This window comes from Atta colombica, unplaced genomic scaffold (assembly GCF_001594045.1).
Source record: "Atta colombica isolate Treedump-2 unplaced genomic scaffold, Acol1.0 scaffold97, whole genome shotgun sequence".
Taxonomy (NCBI): Eukaryota; Metazoa; Arthropoda; class Insecta; order Hymenoptera; family Formicidae; genus Atta; species Atta colombica.
Genome location: NW_017259591.1, coordinates 579,281 through 601,528, shown reverse-complemented (window position 1 = coordinate 601,528; position 22,248 = coordinate 579,281). Strand labels below are relative to the sequence as shown.

The window sequence follows — 22,248 nt, the reverse complement described above, 5'->3', positions numbered from 1 at the left end:
TAGGGGGAAGTTGACATCGTTGAGACGATACGACGAATGGTAGATTCTTGAAAAACGAATGATCAGTGAACATCAGCGTTAAACCGATTGGATCATTCCATTTTATTTGAGAACTATATAAATATAATATTGTATCGTGTCCGAAGAAAGAAAGACATATTACATAACTATTAAACTCTTAGTACACACGATAATATTCCGATCCTTTATTATAAATGTTCTTGTCTGACTTAATTTTCATCATTTTTACAAGTATATAAAAATTAAATAAAACAAGGAGTAATGAGTTAAAGCTCATTAGTTGTTGTATAGACACACACTTTAAATATATATAAAAATTATTAAGAGATTCTTATATTACATTTTAACATATACTTTAACATGTACTTAATATCTTTAGAAAGTAAAGTTATATATTGGAACAAAAAGAAAGAATAGAGATCATTATTTAATCAGATGTTTCTAGTATTACAAAGAAAAGAAATACAAGACAAAAATGACCCAATCATGTGTTAAAAACATATTTTTCTATTTAAAAGAGAAAAATTATTGTATATTACTCAGCATTTTAAAAAATAATGCGAAGAAACAACAGAATTCAATATTTATTTATCACAAGCATTTGTGATGATTCTTTAGGATGAACAACATGCAGTCTGTCAAATCGAGGTCGGCGAATGTTCATGAAACGTCGAAGGTTAATAGCAAAACTATGTTCTCGCATTGTTATGAAAATCGGCGCGCGCGTGACGCCCGTTATTGTTGGCATCGTATATAGTATACAATGCCTAGGTTTCGACATTTCCATACGGAGCAGACTACACAGTCCAAGTTTCTGACAGGTATTTCCGTTTGGACCAATGCTTGGCTGACGATGGTGTCTCGTTGAGAATCGATAGCCCAGACGATCGACAATGCACGCCTGCCAATCACTTTGATATTTTATCAAATTGCCTTGTGCCATAGTTGTGTCGACCTTATTTGTCACTATGATAATATTTGCATTTGAATGCGAAGTTTTTAATATTCATATAATGTCTCAATCGTACGTTTTAATTCCCCGTATCGTACAATCCGTTGCTACATGTAAAAATAAGCGAAGTAAAATAATAATAATAATAATAATAATAATAATAATAATAATGATGTATATCGTCATTTCTTATGTGTACAATTGACCCGGATAGATTAAATCGAACAACTTGTATATTATGTATAATATAGATTAATAAGGAATAAAGAAATAGTATCTTGAATGAAACAATCAAAACAGAAAATTATTGAAGTAACCCATATATGAAAAAATAATTTTGTTGAAGTATCTAAAAAGTATCTAAAAATCTACACGGAAAAAAAATTAATTGGTACAACAAACCTATTTACTACGCGAATTCAACATCGATAGCTAAGAAGATTTGATGGTTTAACAAATCGCTAATATTATTCAGCTGTTATTCAGCTATTATTATTCAACTTTGCTATTTTAACACAGAAAATTGACTGTCTGTATATTACGATTGTAGATTTGCTGAATCAATGAAGTTTTCAGCTGTGTTTTTTTCCGTGTAGATAGATATAGATCAGAAAATAATTTTGTTAAATTATTAAAATAATTGTATAGAACGCTCAAGCTAATTGTTAGCATATAAATTTTTTTACATCATTATTTTCTTATCATGTTTCAATTTTCTACAAAATTATTTTGATGGTCCAACAAAATTGTCTTCAGATCTAATATGTAGTCGAATTTTTAAATATTTCGGCAAATGTCTCCTTTCCGTGTAATTTTTTGAATCACATAAATTTACGGAAATGAATCACGGAAATTTCTCTAAAAGACGAGGAAGAAAGGCAAATTTTTTTAATAACAACCTTCTACAAGAATTAGCATCAATCAATAAGGCTTATTAGATGTAAAATATCTGCATACATACAATTGAGATGATTTAAATTATGATTCCTATTTTTTAACTGTAGCAATAATTTATACTGAAAAATTGTCTTTACAAATTGGTATTTATTCGTAATATTGATGAGAAAGTAGTTCTTATAAGAATTGTAGAGTTCAAGCTATTCCCTAAAATGCTGAATAATCTCAAAATGAATAATCGTTTCTAAGTATATCTTTCCATTAGCGTCGAAAAATACTTGATTCATAGATCTGGCGCTGACTACATTATAGTAGTTTGACAGTTATTTTAGAACGTAATATCATAATATAATGTATGTATCTTAACAAGGTATATTGAATAAATCCTCTTTTCTTTACTTTCAGAATTCTCTCAAGAAATTTTTTTTTTTTCATATTTTTAATAACAGATTATTATCAAGATTTATTAATAAGAAATGCGAATTTTTTATAAAAAAAATCTGCATAAATTTTTGTAATATAGTTGCAATATAAATAGCACATAAGGAGAAAGCAATTTATAAAATATATATAACAACCTTTAACTGAAAGTTTGCTAAGAAAGATATTTGATTCTTTATTTACCATCTATAATAAAAATGATTGTTTTATTCCATTCTGTTCGACTTATATATTTGTTGGGTAAAATGGACCGTCGTCATTCTATCGGATAAATATCTTATCGTCGACGAAGCGAAGTGGAAAGTGGCAAGAATGTGATGAACATTCTCGTTTTTTTTTCCCCATTTTGTCGTGAGAGGTTAGTAGTCTATGTACATTTATTCATGAGGCTGTCCACTCTCTGGTATCAGTGTCCGTTAAGAACCGCGTGTGCTTTCATTAAAAACATGACGCCCACGTACTTTGCCATCGGAAGAACGTAGAACTTTTAGCCGTACGAAACGTAATGAAACTAAGAAGAAAAAAGACATTGGAAAAGATTGCCTATATGTAAATATATCACAGAATATTTTATTTTAAAAAGATACGCGAATAATAGGGGAGCCAAATAAAACGTATGATACTGAAATTAAAAAATTAATACGAAGGAAAAACAACATTTCACGAACGAAATGTTTGAAGGTACATAAGAACAGGAGCACTGTCTTATAGCGGAAAATGGGATATCTATATATCGATTTTCCTTCAGTCAATTCTCGAATAAATACAAGACAAACAGATGGACCTATCTATCTTCGCTCTCAGTGTCCGTTGACTTTTGTTTGCTTTATTAATATTAAATCAGCGAAATATTCTACGTCAACCAGGCGCGTACGTATTTTCTGATGGCAGCGTTGTCGGGATTTCTATATATATGATATGTTTATACAAGATACGTAGTTTCCTACATACAAATGCGCGCGCGCGCACGCATACACATCCATACGCAACACAATTTTGCTATGAATAAACGTAATTATTGCAACACTCGCTAAAGGTACTGAGAGTCCAATGTAACGAATGTTTGTAATGGAAGCGTTTGGAAGTTTTGTTACTTCTAATATGCAAGAGACGTTGGGTTTTTTGCTTGAAATTACATTAAACTTTCCAACCCAGCTGCCAACTGTTAATGTACACATAGAATACAAACATTCATAAATATTCAAGTAGAGTGAGGATATCTCGAAAGAGCTATGGAGAGATTATTATTTAAATAACATAGACTAGAATAAAGATTAGAATAGAATAATAATTTGAAAGAGAAAAGAGTTAAAGGAATGCAAATGAAAACGTTATTTCGCAATTTCTTTAAGTAACAGATAATTTTGCACTGTTTTTGTGTATTTATATTATTATACACTTATATCACACGTATCAATTAATGAGTTATATTTATTATATACAATTTAAAAATTAATTATTAAAATTATTAATTGCTCTAATATTGTTCCCGTGATATCTACTAATTTGATCAGAAATCGATCATATTATTTAAGAATTAAAATAGTTGGAATTCTCTCTCTCTCTCTCTCTCTCTCTCTCTCTCTCTCTCTCTCTTCCCCCCCCCTCATTCTCTAAATGTGACTTACCAGTGCAATATTTTTCCGTTATCAATTATGTTGTATGATGTCTGTTTGGCGTTTGTCCTGCGGGAAACTCGAGACGAAGTAATCTTGGGCTGGCAGGTAATATCGCGCGATAACGAGCCTTTGTGGTCCTGTACGTAGTTTTGAGCATTCAGTCCAGAAATTCAATCGAGCATCCACAGTACTGTTCTCGATTTACATCATAGCAACGGCGACGACGGCTGTCGCATCCACATGGATCGTACGTACGTCGACTGTTACAAACTACCTGCATCGTGAATACGTATCTCGATTGTGTTCCACCAATATTCCAACCGCCTGAACGAAGTCTCTTTGTCGAAGGGCGTTTGATTGTACGCGTGTTCGAAGATTAAACTTGAATCGAGTCCGGAAACTCGCGTGAGCAGCCGAGTGGAAGCGATTTGCATTAATAAACGCGTTCGGCGACTTTTAATAGTGTGGCGCACCATCGCGCGCTGATCGAATAAGTGAGCCGTAAGTGATGTAACTCGATTCTTGCGCCGACAGCTTCAGTGGGAGTTGCATTTAATAGGTATTAATAGGCTTATACAGTAAATATATCGATTGTAAAAAGGAATAAATAAAATAAAAATAATCAAATAAATAAACATTAAAAATATAATGACAGAGAAATAAATAGATAGATATCGTTATTTATTACGCACTCCAGGATTGCATTCTCTAAAGCGCCAAATCAACTATACGAATGTATTACATAAAAGAAACTGTTAACCGAAGTGACAAAATAAATATAATAAGAACAAGAAAATTAAAAGAGAAAGAGAGAGAGAGAGAGAGAGAGAGAGAGAGAGAAACCAATTAAAAATTACAACTTTAAATGTACATAATACTATGAATATATATTAGTAATATATTTATATAAAGAAGAATTACTGTTAACCAAAGTGACAAAGTACAATAACAACAAGAAAATTAAAAGAAGGAAGAGAGAGAGAGAGAGAGAGAGAGAGAGAGACCAATTAAAAGTAAAAAAAGTTGCAACTTGAATGCTATAACTACATTTGATACATCATAAGTCGTATTGCTGTTTTTTCTCAATCCGCGCTATTATACATGCGTATTATTTAAAACTCAACCCAGTGCCGCGACAGAACGCGCGAATAAATCGAACAGGATTGCCGGAACGAGAACTTTGAAAGAGAAAAAAGCACTTCCAAGTTGCGACGTGGCGAGTAACGCTAACCAAAGAAAAATCGATTTCGTTTTTAATTTTGACCGGCGTGGAAATCTATTCGAATTCAATTCCATGTACTCGCTAATGATTCGCTCGCTGCGCCGCCACATACGCTCGTTATTTTCGCTGATAATAATTGTGACGAACGCGAAACTCATAAATCGTAGTGCGGACGCCTCGCAGCGATACAACATGCGAATCCTGCGAGTTTCACACAATTTCACACGCCATCGAATGCTACAAGAGAGAATCGTATTCGAGTTTTAACGAAGATACGAATCTTCGCGGCGAGAGATATAAAAAAAGGGGAAAAACATATGAGTGCGAAAATAGCCGGAAAAATAATTGGCGCGTCCGCGAATAATTGCGCACCTGTCCTTCTCTCGTTTCGCTTTTAATTAGGTTACGAAGGTATTGGAGATTTGAATCTCGCGGAAAATTCGGGAATAAAAAATATATCGTTACGATGGCGGGTATATAAACTATTTTCTCTCTTTCCTTCTCTCTCTCTCTCTCTCTCTCTCTCTCTCTCTCTCTCTCTCTCTCTCTTTGTTTCTCTTTCGGACAAATTCCGTGAAGCGAACAACGAGAGAGAGAGAAGTGTCCTCGCGTCGATTATATGCAGACTGATGCAATCCGCGACGAAGCATGAGCACAAAGCTAAAACGGCGCAAGCGATTATGCTAGAAAGCCGGTCGGTCGGCGTTTTTTTTTTTTCTTTTTTTTCCCTTCCTCTTTTTTTCACGCGTTTCAAAGACGAGCGAGACGCTGAGCCCGAAACGCGCCGTCGGCGTTATCCACGCACAATTTCGTCGGCCTTTCGCGGACCAGAGACGCGCGCGGACGCGCGAATGTTTGCAGTATACACAAAGACACCGCGTGCGATGTACAGGCACCGCACTTCCCGCACACGCACATGCTCGGGAGTACACATATACACGTAATTCTCTCTTCCCTCGCCATTTTCGCTCGTTTACTACGGAATGCAATTTCATGCGGACGTGGCACATGGCACACAGCGACACAACATCCCACGCGACAGATTGCTGCTTTGTTTGCGCTTCTCGGTACTTCGAAGCGCAATAAAGATCTCGGCACAAGCTGATTTCTATGGCAGAAAAAGAGACAGAAAATTAAGAAGGGGATACGCGCAAAACAGCCGATGCAAAAATGCATCTTTTTTTCAGATATCGCACGATTGAATGATATCTCAGTTTACTTGTATAAATCCTTTTCTTCTTCGTAGATCTCGATTGAAGTTGCGAATACTCGGATTTGTGAATTAATTATCTCGATGTATTTTACGATAATAAAATATAAAGTATTCCTTATATATATAAAACAATAAATTGTTATAGAAATATGTTTGATGATTGAACAAATTTAAATTATTTTAATCTCAATTTTAATGTTTACGATAGCTCGACATGATGGAAACAGTTCCAATAGCAATATTTTGTTATTAAAATTATTGATAAAATCATTGAAAGTAAAATCGATATTTAATTGTTATTAATCGTTATTAAAATTAAAAGCGACAGAATTTATCAGTATTGTTTCACGTGCAAAAGCTATACGAGAGATCCTCCTTTTACATTAAATACGTGCGCGAGCGTAATCATAATTAATTGCGACTTGTTCACGTGAGCAGTATTATCCGATAATTTAGCCGCCGTTGGAAATGTTGGGCGAGCAGAGAAATATGAAAATATAAACTCGCGGAATGTATATTGTCGTCGCGCAACGCGATCGCGCGTGGAAACGCATGCAAATTCCCGGGTTAATTAGAGCTGCATTACTACACGGTTCGGTGCGTCGTCATTGTCGTCGTGTGCGATATTACCTGCCTGGAAATGGCTGATCCCATCGTGCATCTACCTCGAAAAATTCGCGCGTGCGAAACGCCGTAATGCGGGCATGTTATTAAAAAATATGTCGGCTGCCTTACGTATACGGAGGCTTTTATCGCGACATTATACACACACACACACACACACACACACACACACACACACACACACAGAGATACACACACACACGCACGCGTACACATACATTAAGACACATTAATATAACGCTTATTAACACTTGTTTGTGCTAGAAATTCTCGACGGGGCATGCAATCCTAAATTGCAAGTATTCGGAGTTATGTTATCACTAATAGCTATAGTCGTAATAATTTGTAGGAAGAAAAAAAGAAGAATTAAAAAAAAAGAAGTTTTCTTTTTTTTAATTACAGATTTCATAAAAATTTGTAAATTGTAAATCCTCTTTGCACTTTGTGCACTTTTAAGTTATCTTGAATTTAATGTCTATCTGATATTGTATCTCTCTTTTAATCGTTCATACATTAACACCAAATGCGCATAAATCGCCTGTCGATACATTAAATATATGCGGAGAGGCAGCTTTTCAGAAACTGTCTCGTGCACAAGAGATAAGACGTTTAATCGAGCGTGCGAAACTTGTGGTCGGGAAGCCGACGATTTCTTCGCAGTTTATTTGGGATCCAAGCCGGTCCTTACTTTATGTACTATCAGACGACACGTAACGAGCGTAGTGAAGTCTCGTTCATTGGATTAAACGTCGGAAAGCTGCCATTTTACTTCGCCATTAGTGCCGACCGGCAGCAGCTTTATGGCTTCTCGGGGATCCCGTCGTTGGACATTAATTAAGATGGGATCTGCTGTTCTTAGCTGATCAATCGCGGCGCAATTTTTCGTTAATCGACAATCTGTACCTTTCACTTTGAAACGCATTGCTCTTTGCGAAGTGAAACGTAAGTGGTTTATCTGTTAATTTATTAACTCTCTCGAATGTGCATCGCGTTTTTGATCAGTGAATGTCAATAAATGTCAAATATTCTAAAAATAGAAGAAATATGATTTCAATCGAGTACTGGTGAAATGATAAAGTTTCAAGATTTTTTTATCTTAAAAAAAGAGAAAAAATTTAACTGAAGATGAATTGAAAATGTCACGAATAGATAAAAATATTAAAAATCGTAAGAAATCAAAATATAAGATTTTTTTTACTTTTTCTCTTCTTAACATACTCTTGGTTAATGTGACTAATATTATGATCAATTTATTAATATTAACCTTTTAATGCTGTTGTTTTGATATATATTTATTGGATATTGTGAGAAATATCGCATATAAAAATGATTATAACAATTTTTTTTCCGATCGAAACATCAGATATAAAAGAATATAAGACAGTAACAAATAAATAGTATGTATAAAAGTTAGCAATAGAAGAGAAACTTCGAATATGTCATTAAGAATGGCATCTAAGGATTAATATATTTACGCACAGTTTATAGAACTGATAATTGTTTTTGTATATTCACATATATGTATATAAATATTACTAAGCACTAATAATTTTGACCAAAAATGGTTTTCTTCTCTCTTATTTATATTTAAAATACTTTTTTGTTTATTTCATATAATATTGTTTAATATATTTAATATTATCATGAACCTAATAACGTTATTAGCTTTTATAATACACTTAAAAAATTATGTTTGAATATATTTGAATACATTTGAATATATTTGAAATAATTTTAAACATGTTTTTGTATAGATATTTTTAATAATATAGAAATTCTTACGAAAGAGATGTCGTAATATGCGAATATAATATTAATTAAGAGAATCCAAGCACGATAGTATTAATCCAATCAAGTAAAATGAAAGAAAAGATGATAAGAAAAAGTGCAAAAATTTTTTATCACAATTATTATGACGATCGAAGAAGATATCACTTTTGTCATTCCTTTGTTGTATAACCACTAATTGTTCGGATTCAATGAAATTCAATGTATTTCATCGCACACTTATTACCACCGCGTGAACAACAGAAACGGAATTATAAATCAATGGTGGGCACAGAGAACGACGATAACAAATATCGAATTTGCGATTTCCAATTGCCGGATCATTGCACTCTTTGTTAGCCGACCCTCTTTTTTTTTATTGTCATCGTATGTCTTTTGGGACCACGAGGCAACACCGATAAATCCTCTTCTCTAGTTCGGGGAACATCGAACGCGATCTTCCGATGACGGACGGCCGTGCAGAAATTGACTGACGACGACGATGAAACGTCGAGACACGTGTCATTCGTTTAGGGAATATTCAACCGTAAATATTAACGCGATATATAGCAGTGCGTACATGATTTTTCGTTAAAACTCAATGCTTCGTTTTGAATGCAGCGACAACGTAAATGTCATAAATTATGGCATATTACATTCATAACAAAATGTTGTCTGAATGTAAATTTAATATGCAATAATTTCTTAGCTATTTTGAAGTATTAAATTTTAAAAAGCGATATCTCTTGCAGACAAAACTGGAAAAATTGAAATAAATTTAGTAGAAATATTTATTTAAAGGAAGAATTTATGAAAAGTACTATTTGAAATAAGTCTTCTGTGTAGTAAATATAAAAAGAACAAATAATATTTCTATGTACGCATCTTTTAAATAAATATTTCTATTTTGAGTCTATTTCATTTTTTTCTCTGCACTCTCTGAAAATATATTTACTATTTTCTATTTAAACTATTTTTCTTGGCACAACTCGCAGGTTTTCAACTATATAAAATAAATGTCAACGAAACAAGATTTATTTCACTTGTTTTTGCAAAATGTTATTTATTATACATATATTATATTATTTATATGTATGTGTATTTTGTTTTTCAGGACTAATTTCTGCCCATAATATTTTTAACATATTTCAATAACGATCACAGTAAACATTGAGGTATACATTCTAATGGCATCGCTGTTTCATTTTAATGATCAGACTATGTTGCGTATTAAAAAAAACCTACGTACTTCGCGAATAAAAGAAATATTGTTGCGCACTATGCTTTCGCGAGTTTACTGGTTTATAAAGGTCCAAATTATGGAAATGACAAAGAATGAGATCGCACCGTAAAAAGAAAAAAAAATAACAAAAATAACGAAGACACAGTGCAGCAACAGAGATGGTTACGCACAAAAAGAATTAACGAGCGTGTAATCTTTAAGCCCTGTGTCTGTAACGACACTTTTACGTTTCCTTTATAACCGCAGTCTTCTATAAAGAGAAACACGAGGGCATTGGCATGATCGCAAGTTCCATAACCGATATTGAAGAATGAGCGAACGATATCGCGTAATGGCGCGCGATTTTAACGACACATTTTAATGACAGTTAAGTTTAAATGTAGGCGAAATAATTTTGGTTACATGATGCGTGATACTTTTCTGTATTATAGATTCTGCATTATCATAAATTTTGATAATGAGTGGAAGAAACATTAATTAATTGTAACTTCCTGTTTATAATATGAATATTTAAAATTATAGTTCACATCTTGAACTTTTATTAAAAAGTTTCTTTTAGAAATTCCTTTCAATGTCTGATTCAGTATTGATTCTATTGGCAATTTGGAAGATTATATGGACACTTTGAGTCTGAGACAAAAACGAATTTAACTAAATAAGAAAATCCCCCTCGGAAAATCCAATATCTTTTTCAATACTGATTCTTTTCTTGACTTCTTTTTCTTTTTTATTAGCTATATACTTTCGCAAGACATTTAATTTTTATATTCTTGATATATGTATGATATATGTATTCTCTTATTTAATTAGTTATATTATACATATGGAAAAAATATTTCCAAACCGACAAGTGAAATAACTTTATAAACTTTTTATTTAAAAATAAATATTTATTTCTACTTTTTTTATACTATAATATATCTAAAAAGTTGGATTATATTTCTATTTATACGAATAAATATCCTATTTTGTCATTTTTACAGTATATAAATAAAAAATTTGAACATGCAAAAAATGACGATTTCAAATACTTATTATTTGTCGTTGACGATTGCGTGAGTTAACAATATTTATATTTTTCAATCGATGCTTGTGTATTAAATGAGATGTCACATATCTCGCTAAGAGCACACCATGACCATTACCGATAAATTCTGTGACAAGGTCAAAAGCAGGTTTCCTATTCTGTTTTATTTTTTGAGATTGTATTTATCAACAAAATTGCTCGAAAATATGTTATGGACGCGAGCCTTGAATTGCAGTAACGTGCAGCTGCATGTCGAAATTTATTGAAATATTTTGACGGAAAATTCACGATGAAAAGTCGAATATTCAGAAATACTAGGGATTGCTTATCATACGTTGTTCTTTTGTAGCACATACCTTTGTAAATTAATTATACGGATATTAAATTGCTTTTAAAAGAAAAACTGCGATAAAATAATGAATTTTCTGCTTTTGTGATCATTTCTCAATCAATTTTATCAATCTCATATCAGCAATAATCATAAATTTTAATAATTGTATATAATATTATTGCGATCCTGTTAATTCTCCGTTTGTCGGCCGAGTTAGGATATTTGTTTATTACTCTGTTTTAAAAAATATCGAACGCGCCTCTTCCAAAGAAACCGTGTAATATTCCCTGCTATTACTTATAGAAATAAACTTTTTCAGTTCACGCGCTAAAGGGGGTGCATATTTCTTTCCTGCGTGCATTCAGAAATACGTTCGTTCGTTCGTGCTCGAGAGTTACGTCACGCTCGAGTGCAATAATATTATATGAGTATGGTATATCTGAAGAATTTTTACGATATTTATAATTATAATCGCTAAAAATCGCTAAAATTTGTTTTAATTAAAACTATCTCTACTCTTTTATGTTTTATCTTATTGCAGAATATTTATTCAAGATAAACGAGTGGCTCATTAAAAAGTCTAAACATTTTTTATTGTGAAAATCTCTTCAGTAATTCATTGATTATTACTCGATGATTATTAATCAATATTATCAGTTCTCTGTGATATCTCTCTCTCTCTCTCTCTCTCTCTCTCTCTCTCTCTCTCTCTCTCTCTCTCTCTCTCTCCCTCCCTCCCTCTCTCTCTCTCCCTCCTCCCCTCCCCTCTGCTCTTCTGTCTCTCTGCAACATTCTTGCTGACTAAGTTTGATCATTAAGGAGCGATGTGAGAAACGAAGATACTACTTGGATGTATAAGCAAACAAAGTTGTTAATAATTTAAGCGAATGGGCTGCGAGAGAAACACGGCCAAGCGCCTGCTTTACGATCCCGAAGAACAATTCAGTGTTTGCTCATCTACATGATGTCGTGGAGGCGTGACTTGGAGCATGTGTATTAATTATTGCTAGTGACATGTATTTATAATTAAGAGGTCGCCCGCTCGCTCGAGAGAATCATCTTGTATGTGCGTGGCTCGCCTAAATGATTTTCCGCAAGAAAGTTTAACGCCAACACGCATCAGCTTTTCGCTTCATGTCTTGCACTCATAGGTACCGTCGTCCTTTCTCTTAAAATTATCTTCGCGAAATACTCGTAAGCTGGCTCTCTACTATGACTTGACTCGTGCTCCATTCTTTAACTTAATCATCTTTCGTGCACAAAAACAAAGTTGACACGCGACAAAGTTCATTACGTGCAATACCGTGGAATAATTGCGCGCAATTAAACAATTTTGATAAGGTGAAATAAAGGTGAAATATTATTGCAAATTCCTAAATTGAGAGTTAAGGCATGCTCAGAAGCCTTCGCGACGTTAAATTTATGAGACGGTTTCGCAATTCTGGCGCACCTCGTGACATAATTTTATTTACTGCGAGACACCTATGAAATTTAATCAACGTACGAAGCTATTCCATGCTTACAAAAGATTTTAACGAAAACGACTCGAAATACCTAACATAACTGAATTTGTTCTGTGCTTGTACAATATTAAAAAAAATTATCAGAAAATTAAAGTTGATATACAATAAGATGCGATCAAATATGTTCAGAAATCTAATAACATTTAAAGGACAATATATGAAATGTATAATGTATTATTTTTATAAACTGTTATTAGGTTTTTTAGATTATTAGATTTTCTTGATTAAAGGCATGAGGCATATGAAATAATATGTTGAAACGTGTTAAAAGACATTTTTTTTCTGAAACCGTTTTATTTAATTATTATTAAACTGAATAAAGACCGTTTCAAAAAACGATAATTACGTTGACCGATAAACACACAAGAGATGAAAGTTTAATCTAATTCTCCTGGCTCATACATCGTCGATCTAATCCCCTTTGCCATTAAATCGCTGACTTAGAACTTAGACCGCATGCTCGTAACTCGGGCTTCTTCAGAAAACGCGTATTCTCGTATCTCAAGTAATTTAAGCTTCGGTCACAGCAAGCGTTGCTCTCCTTTTATTAACGATAAATCATAGCGACTTTTCAGGGATAAAAAGTGTATGGTACCGGCAATAAAATGTATCGCGCCACATTTACACTTTACTATACGATTTATTTCCTCGCGATTCTTTTGCTTCTACAATGTTTAAGTACACCAATGTTATCATCGGATTGTTCATTCCATAAATATTGGTATTCCATAAGCATCTTTCATGTTTTTCTTGTGCACTATAAAATCGTTCTTTAATACAGTTATTATGTAACGCATTGATGATCGAACAAAAGAAAATCATATAAACAATAGAAGCATTGTCATTTGAAAGTAACTTGACGCTTCCAATTACGAATTTATCTCATAGTTCACTATTAATTTTTTTCAATAACAAAAAGCTGACGGCTTGTCAGAAAGACGCGTTATCAAAAATATATTCCGTTAATTAAAAAATTCTCTGTGAAATATGTTTTTTTTTGCAATGTTTATCTGAAAAATTTATCTATGATACGAATTTTCTATCGTCAAGAAAAATACAGATCTGAATTTTATGAGTCATCATTATATTAACTATAATGTATAGTTTAAAAAAATGTCTTAAATAGTTAAAAAACATATTTTGAAGGTCATATTTCTTTTAGGCGCGTAATTTATTTTACAAGAAGAAGAGTAGTACCCCATTTAAGATTATCTTCTTAAATGGCTAAAGAATCCTTCGCTCGCATAGCTCTTCTTTTCCTTCAACAGCCTTAACTGTGTCTCTCGTTCTTCTTTCTCTCATTCTCTTTTTCCCATATTTTGTCCGATTCGTAAGCTGGATTTACGAGCTCGCGTCTCGTCGCGCGACACTATCCGCTCGTGGGACGTTTTCCCATTCTATTGCTCAACGAATCATCTCCGGTGAAATCTTTCTTCTTTTTCTGTGGATTATCGTCACACAGCAAATAAACGGAAAAACGTTTCTCAATTTACACTGGACGTTCAATATAATCATATCGCTCTGTAAATTTACGCGCAAATAATCGTCGTAATGACCGGATAATTGCCGCGTCCATTTGGTACGTGAGTTAAATGAGCAGTAATTATCGTTTGCTATGAACGGTTAATCGTTAGGATTAACGATGAATAATTTTGCGCTTATTTTTACGTGATTAAATTTCATGATTTCGTTAAAGTTTTATCGCACCTCTTTAACGCACATCCCGAGCTAACATTAATTAAAATTAATGTCCTGACACTTTTTCTAGAACGAGTTGAGAAGATCAATATGAATTTTGATTAATTGAAACATAGGAAATCGCAAAGGAATCGAAAATCGCGAAAGTATGGCAAAAAGAAAACAGTTGTGCGCTTGAATAAAAGTTCAGAATTTTAATCTATCTATATCACTTTTTCTAGCTGGCTACTTAATAAATGTTCATTCTTTTTATTTTTTTTCATTTTTACATTTTTCATTCGTTTTTAATTAACTACCTAACACATCGATAAAATAATAATTCTTTTTTTCTACTTTTTTATATTTAGTGAAATAATGTTGTTAAATTGGAACTATTTGCAATGTGAAATGCAAATCATGTTGAAAGAAAAGAAAACTTTTTTTTATGGCATTCTTAGAACACATTAGTAAAATGTGTAAAACTCTCTAAAGATGGCAGGCTTTACAATTCCGTTAACTTTTGGAAAAGGGCGGATCAGATATTTTATTCTGGAAAATCAAAGCTATGGAATCTGAAATAAAGATAAAACGTAATGCAAATAAGGGCTGCATTTAAGCAGGACGGAAGCTACGAGAGCTGAAAGTCGATTGGAAACGAGAAAACTTTTTTATGGCATTCTTAGAAATACATTAGTAAAATGTGTAAAGCATCTCTAAAGATGACAGGCTTTACAATTTGGTAATTAATTAATAATTCTTATCAATTTCTCTGAAAAAATTATACATTTTGGATGAATAATTTTACCTTTTCTTTAATTCCATTAATTTTTGTAAAAGGGCGGATCAGATATTTTATTCTGGAAAATCAAAGCTGCGGAATCTGAAATAAAGATAAAACGTAATGCAAATAAGGGCTGCATTTAAACAGGATGGAGGCTATGAGAGCTGAAAGTCGATTGGAAACGAGAAAACTTTTTCACCATTGTTAGTTTACATGTTCCATCTCGCTCGATTGTCGAAAGTTACGAACGCACCGATTTGCCCAGAGTTCGCGATTAAATGCGATTCCGCGAGTGAATCTATCCGCCGATCTATTCGCCGTAAAGAATCGATACGAGGCGCAACTGGAAAACTGGTCTGATTGCATTTGCATGCTCAGGTTTGGTTCAGAGCTTCGATATTAATTGGGAAAGCAATTTTATGCAACGAGACAACATTAAAAGATCATCGTTATTGGAATGCGTATATTAGTTTGTCCAAAATAAAAGTACTTTGGCTTTTAGTATATCAAAAATGTCTCCTACACTCTGAATATCTTTTTATCTAATAATAATAAAACAAATAATTATAAATCAGTTCATTTTATGCTAAGTAATAAAAGTAATAAAGATAAGTCAAATTTGACGTATAAAAATGAGAAATTTTATTCACATAAATTATTAAAATAAATTATGGAACATTTTGAATTTCATTCATTGTCAGCCTTTGTTAACCATTGAAAATAATAAATTTATAAATTAAAATATAATAAAAAACGATACTAGATAGAATATAAAAGGAGCCAATACGCCATCTAATAATTTAGATGCAAACATAAGATGTAAATTTAAAATGAAATAATTTAAACAATAAATGCTTTCGTTAGATAATTCCACGTAAGAAATAAAATAGAAATGAAATCCATAATAAAAAATGGTGAAGTCAAAATCGATTCTTCATTCAACAGCGAGAAAAAAAAGAATTAAGTAAGAATAAAATGTAGTCAAATGTCAAAACATTGTGAAAGCATTGTGAATGTTCATATAGTGTCCAAATATAAAAATACTTAATATTATTGGAACTATAAATTAGAGACAGAAAAAAGATGATAGAATAAAAAAGTGTTTATACAAAAATAAGAATCATCGAGGCATATAAAAAAATTAATGACTATATGAGCTCGCAAAAATAAAATATCAAAAAATAAATAAAAATTGATTAAAAAGATTAATTTATTAATGTCCGTTTTTTATGAATGTTGATTATAATTCTAATCTCGGTTCAACTTGCTCTTCATCTTTTTCTAATTTTTAGAACTAAAAAAAATGAAGAGTTAAACCGAGATTAAAATTAAATTACATTGATTTAGAAACGGGCATAAGGGTGCCAGTATGGAACAAAAATATAATAAATTAGAATATGTCTGTCTATATAACGATGTCTTATGCGTTTATGAATAACAGTGAAATAAGATAAGTAATCAGATTGAAAGTCAAAAAGAAATTAACAAATAATGTGTTTGTCGATGACTAACATAATAAAGATGTCAAATTAAAAATTGTTATTAGAAAATAATAAACAAAAATAGAAATCATCGAGGCATTTAATATTTTTTAATTTCATTAGAATATCTTATGTATTGTTTAATGTATTATTGTAAAATTGAAACGATTCGTTAATCTGCGAAATAAGATGTACTTAAAGGAAACAGTCATCATCGTGATTTATCCAATTTTCTTTTATAATATATAAAAGGTACGTAAATTTTGTATAAATGTAAACGTTTGTTCGATTATTTTCTATTTGCAGGATAAGATATAGATAAATATTAATGTATAAAGAAACCAATTAACCTCAAAACTCTTTTTTTCACTTAATTCGAATAAGATAAAACACCTCTCTAAAGTATATTTTATCGATAATTTCGTGTAACATATTTTCAATAAAAGTATTGTTAGACAAAAGAGACAAATGTAGTAAAATGAAGTAGTTAAAAAATTGCTCTCGAAGCAATATTCTTCTATCCATCCAGCGTAATTCTGTTTCCCATCATATATGTCTCCCTTTCTGTCTCTCTCATCGTTATCGTGAATATCTGCTTAATGCTTATTATACGAGATAAAACTCTAAAATAAAATAATTAATTTAAAATTAATAATTTTGTTTAAATCACGATCCGATGAACCACGATCCGATTTCCTTCGTGGAAGAAATTCGATATTAAAAAAGCTGTTTATAAGAAGTGCGATTGGAACTGATTTTCATAAATTCTCGCGGCGTGTATATCGAATATGCGTCGTAACAAACGTTACCCAGAGAGAGTTACACGGGACACGTTTCAACGTTGCCTCCGTGATGCCTATATTGCTGTCATAAATCTAACAAGGCAGCCCGACATTAACCCACCAACCGCCTATACTTCCGGCACTGGCTCGACCTTCATGTCCGATAAAATAGGCGTCTGTACGCTCCTTCGTATTATTTACGCCGATTTAATGAACCGCGTTGGAGTCACGTGCTCCGCCGCGAAATGTTTCGCGAATTGCGAAACCGATGAAAACAACCGTGGAAAATCGATTTGTAAATCTTTTTCCACGAATACATCGCGTCGTGATTTAAGTTCGCCGTTTGTTCATCTTTTACGCTCTCTTGCGGCAGAAACAATGGAATACATTTTTTTCCGTAACATAGCCACGGGGGATACTGTGTTATGTCTCTCTATTTCCGCATATTTATTTTCACGATGTATATTATTTATGAAAAATGAAAATTATCCGAATTATTCGTTGCTAAATACGATACGCTTGTATGATACATGCCATACATTATATAATATTTCGCGAAATATTCGCTTTAACTAAACATAAATACATCTACGTACGTAAATGTATTAAGGGAAACATAAATGAATAAATTATTTTCGAAATTATATTTTTTGCCAGGCTTTCATGAATATTTTAAAATTCCATTGGCGTTGTAATGTTAAACATTACAATAATAATTATCAGATATTCTCATTCGCATCAGAATGCAATTATCGCGTTATTCCATGGTTACATCGTTAAGTTAATGCTAAATTGAGATATCAGGACCGAACATGTTTGAAAACAGGTCCATTTCAGGTAATATCTTCAGTAAACATATTCGTATTATTATTTAACTGACGCAAGAACATATCGCGTCAGCAATGGAAAGATTTTTACGATGCGATTGAATGTTCACTGTAATAAAAACGACATACGAGCTCCTGCACGCGGCAAACGCCGGAAATATTGTTCATATCGATTTAATAAAATGCCCGCATTGTGGTGTACGGTGGAAGTGACGGCGGTCTGCTTGCGAAGAGCAAAAAGAGAGAATATTCCAAACGAAATTTCCTCCGTACCTCATGATCGAAGATATGATGCGAAAAACCACTGCAACTTCAGCTTGCCACGGTTTTCTTTTCTTATAAAAACAGAGAATTCTTATATTTAATTGACGGAACATTCTCGCGTACACATCACGAAACGCATTGCCGTCAATGTCGCGCGTTTGACTAAAATTTCATTGTGTACTTTGTTGGAAAAAGCAATCGTTTGCCTACCGTTTTTCCTCTCGATTTTCCATTGATTCGCGGTAGTGAGCGAGCAAACCATTGAGTTTTGAGAAATAAATCTCAATGTTGTCAAGATTCGTCGTGGACCAGTGGAGTGAAAAATTGAACTACGTCATCGTGTTTGGTTCATGCCAACATTTCTTGTTTTTAATATTCAATAAACAAGAAATTTGTACCTTGTAATTCGCAGGATATTTTTGCGCGACTTCCGTTGTGTTCATTTCGCGTAGAATTTTCAGAAATTGGTAAATTTCACTCAATAGTACATCGATAATGTAAATTTTTTTATGCAAACTCTTTTAAAGCTTTTAAAATATTAGCTGAGTTGCTAGATTTGTAAAGTACTATAATGATATGTTCATTTTTTTTAGCACACCGAACCAAATTACGGAGTGTTCATAATACATACAATATTTCATTTACATATTAAATGCATTTTCTAAATTTTTTGGAGTAAATCATTATAGTAAATCTTTGGAGTAAATCACACAAAAGAATGAATCTCACTGCGAAAATTTAGAGAGCAGAGAGCTTAACCTGTACCAAATTTTCTGTATTTTTTTAAATTTATTTTCTTTGGGGATTATATATATTGATGTGTATTTTCATCTTCTGAACTATACAGACTATATTTACATGTATACCTTCATATATTTTTATATGAAACCTCAACGATAAATAAACCTGTATTAAACTAAAGAATACATAAATTAAACATTTATATTTAATTTAGCTTATTCATCCGTAGTTCATATAATTTAACATTTGTACACATTTCTTTGTTCATAAAAAAATTTGATTACAAATTTGAAAAGTTGATTTACATAATTTATGACTTTATTTCTCTCACAAAATATGTTTATATACAACAGGTACATAAGTTTGGAATGGAGTTGCGTCTTTTAGTCAAAATGGTGGAGAGTTTTGTGATGCTTTATAAATCTAATGATTTTAGATATAGTCATAGAAAAAAATTTCCGAAAAAGAATCCAATACTATTACTTTTTGATCTATCATAAAATAGAATCGATATAAGGATAGTTATATTTATTTTTAACAGAGGAATATTTTACTCTTAATTGAAAAATTTTATAATTTAGAAATAATTTTAGATATCAGTTTCATGTCAAGTACTGTGTTTCCAACATAATGCATTATGATATCGCTTAATGATTTATTCTAAACGTAAAAATCCAACTTAAATTTATCTGGAGACACTGGTAGTGTCTCGGTATTAAACTGTGCGAAATATGGACTCCTTTATACCAACCGGTGAGTCAGATCGAGGTTATCAGATCTCAATAACAGCTATATGTTATTGTGGACATTAAGTCTCATAATATTGCTTAAGACTAAATTAACTTTCTTTAATTTAAAAGAGGAAAACAGAAATTGTTGATATAATAATTTTATATGTTTAATATTAATTGTTTTATTTTTATATTACACAAGGCTGTAATAAGATTAAGTACGTCAAGAATATTTTTTATCTTGTTACCAGAAATTCTTTCTAAAAGAGTACTTTTTTATGCAACAAAAGAAAATGACACTATACATAGATATAAGCTGCGTTCCGTTATTCACTGTGAGTACTGAAAATTTATAGTGCACATTACTATAGATTTTCACTATTCGCAGTCAACGGAATATAGCCATAATTTTGTACCAATAATAAACGTTTATTATTTAAAAAATCTAATTTCACGCAAGAGAAACATTTCATGAATGTAAATAAAATACGTATGTCATTTACTTTTGAGTTATTGCTCAACATTATGCACGCAAAAATAAGGTACATGTTCATGCGATCCAGTTGTCGACCTGTTATTCATCCCGAAGACAATGGTACAATGGTGCCGCGTTAAACACATGCTACCTTAACATTCGAAATGATGTTATGCCAAGCCGATGTGTCTTCGTAACGATGATAATATGAGCAACTATTATTCACAAAAGTTGCAGTGTAATGTTATGGGATAATGAGCTATTGTGCATTTCCTATTTGTGAAAAAAAAAACAGAATATATGTTAACGAACATTTCATCTCGAAGCGCGAGCATTCTATTAAGATAAATGTGAATACATGTATATATTGACTTAAAAAAGAACATTTGAATAACCGTTGTACAGTGATAATAATATTATTACATAACGTATATATCAATAATAAAATAGTATAAGCATTGAATATTATTGTCTCGTGTGTTCATTAGTAATAGCATTTCTCTGACTGGACATTTTTTGTTACAGAGCCATGACAGCTGGCAGGGACACGATAGTGACCAGGTGAGCGCTCGATACTTGGAAAATGCTTGCGAAAATATAATTTCCATTAACACACACCCGCTCTTTCCTGAAAACTTTCCTTTCTCATACGCTCTATTCATTTCCCTTTATCACTTGCACATTTCGTCCGCTACTTTCGGAAAGGCATGCTGACTCTGTGAAATCCTTCCGCAATTTGCATGTTGATGTGCTAGCTTTACCACGTTCATTCGTTCCGTCCGGGACTCATGTTGTACGAAATTTTCTGGGCAGCGGCAGAATCAGTTGAATGCAAATTGCACGCTCTTATACATATAATACGACCACCTTTTCCCATCCGCCATGATTTTCATAAGCCTTTTTGTGACACGTTTGTGATAAATGTATCCATTGTTACCAAAGTTTTTGACGTTGAGATACGAAATTCGTATTCTTCAGTGTGTTTCGATATTGGATTACCAGTGAAGTCTTTTTCCGTGCATTATGTTCAGCTAAAAGTGTGCATCAAAAGAATGCAGCACTTTTTATTTGATTTCGAAACAAGATTCAGTCGGTTTGTGTTAGAACTTACATGTGAACTTATATGTGAAAGGCTTCTTCAACTTCGCTGAATCTTAAAAAAGTGAAGAATGCGAATCTTGTTTTTATATCCGTCATATAAGACCGTCATGATTTTCCATTTCGCGATTCTTTGTCATTTATCAAGCAATTAAAACCAACAAATAATTTATGTTACAAGTAATTGACATTCGTGGGTAATTAAAAACTGCAGCTGAAGATCAGTGGAGAAGAAAAGCTATTTGCACGACTGCGACGATGCGTGCTGCAGAGCTGCTCTTATTTCGTCGTCTGGTTATATAATTATAATATGCGCACTATATTGCGCGCCGTTATTAAAGACGCAGGTGTTTAATGACGTTTATGCGAGCAACGAGACTGGCATGATATTGCGGCTTGCGAAAATATTTGTCGAATTGAGAGAGAACCACAACGCATATCGCGGTTTGACGATCGATTCTTGATCGCGCCGCTATCGACGAAACTACTGTTGATACTTTCCCGCCCTTGC

General features: G+C 32.5%; 1 protein-coding gene across 13 annotated transcripts in view; it reads left to right on the top strand.

The window, feature by feature from the left end:
• LOC108693768 (disks large 1 tumor suppressor protein) overlaps nucleotides 1-22,248 on the top strand; it is a 678,647-nt gene that overhangs the window by 507,688 nt on the left and 148,711 nt on the right. For all 13 annotated transcript variants that reach the window (XM_018202901.1, XM_018202900.1, XM_018202896.1 and 10 more), the window contains one exon: nucleotides 21,165-21,200. In XM_018202901.1, coding sequence (XP_018058390.1) covers nucleotides 21,165-21,200 — 36 coding nt within the window. The remainder of the gene's footprint in view (nucleotides 1-21,164; nucleotides 21,201-22,248) is intronic.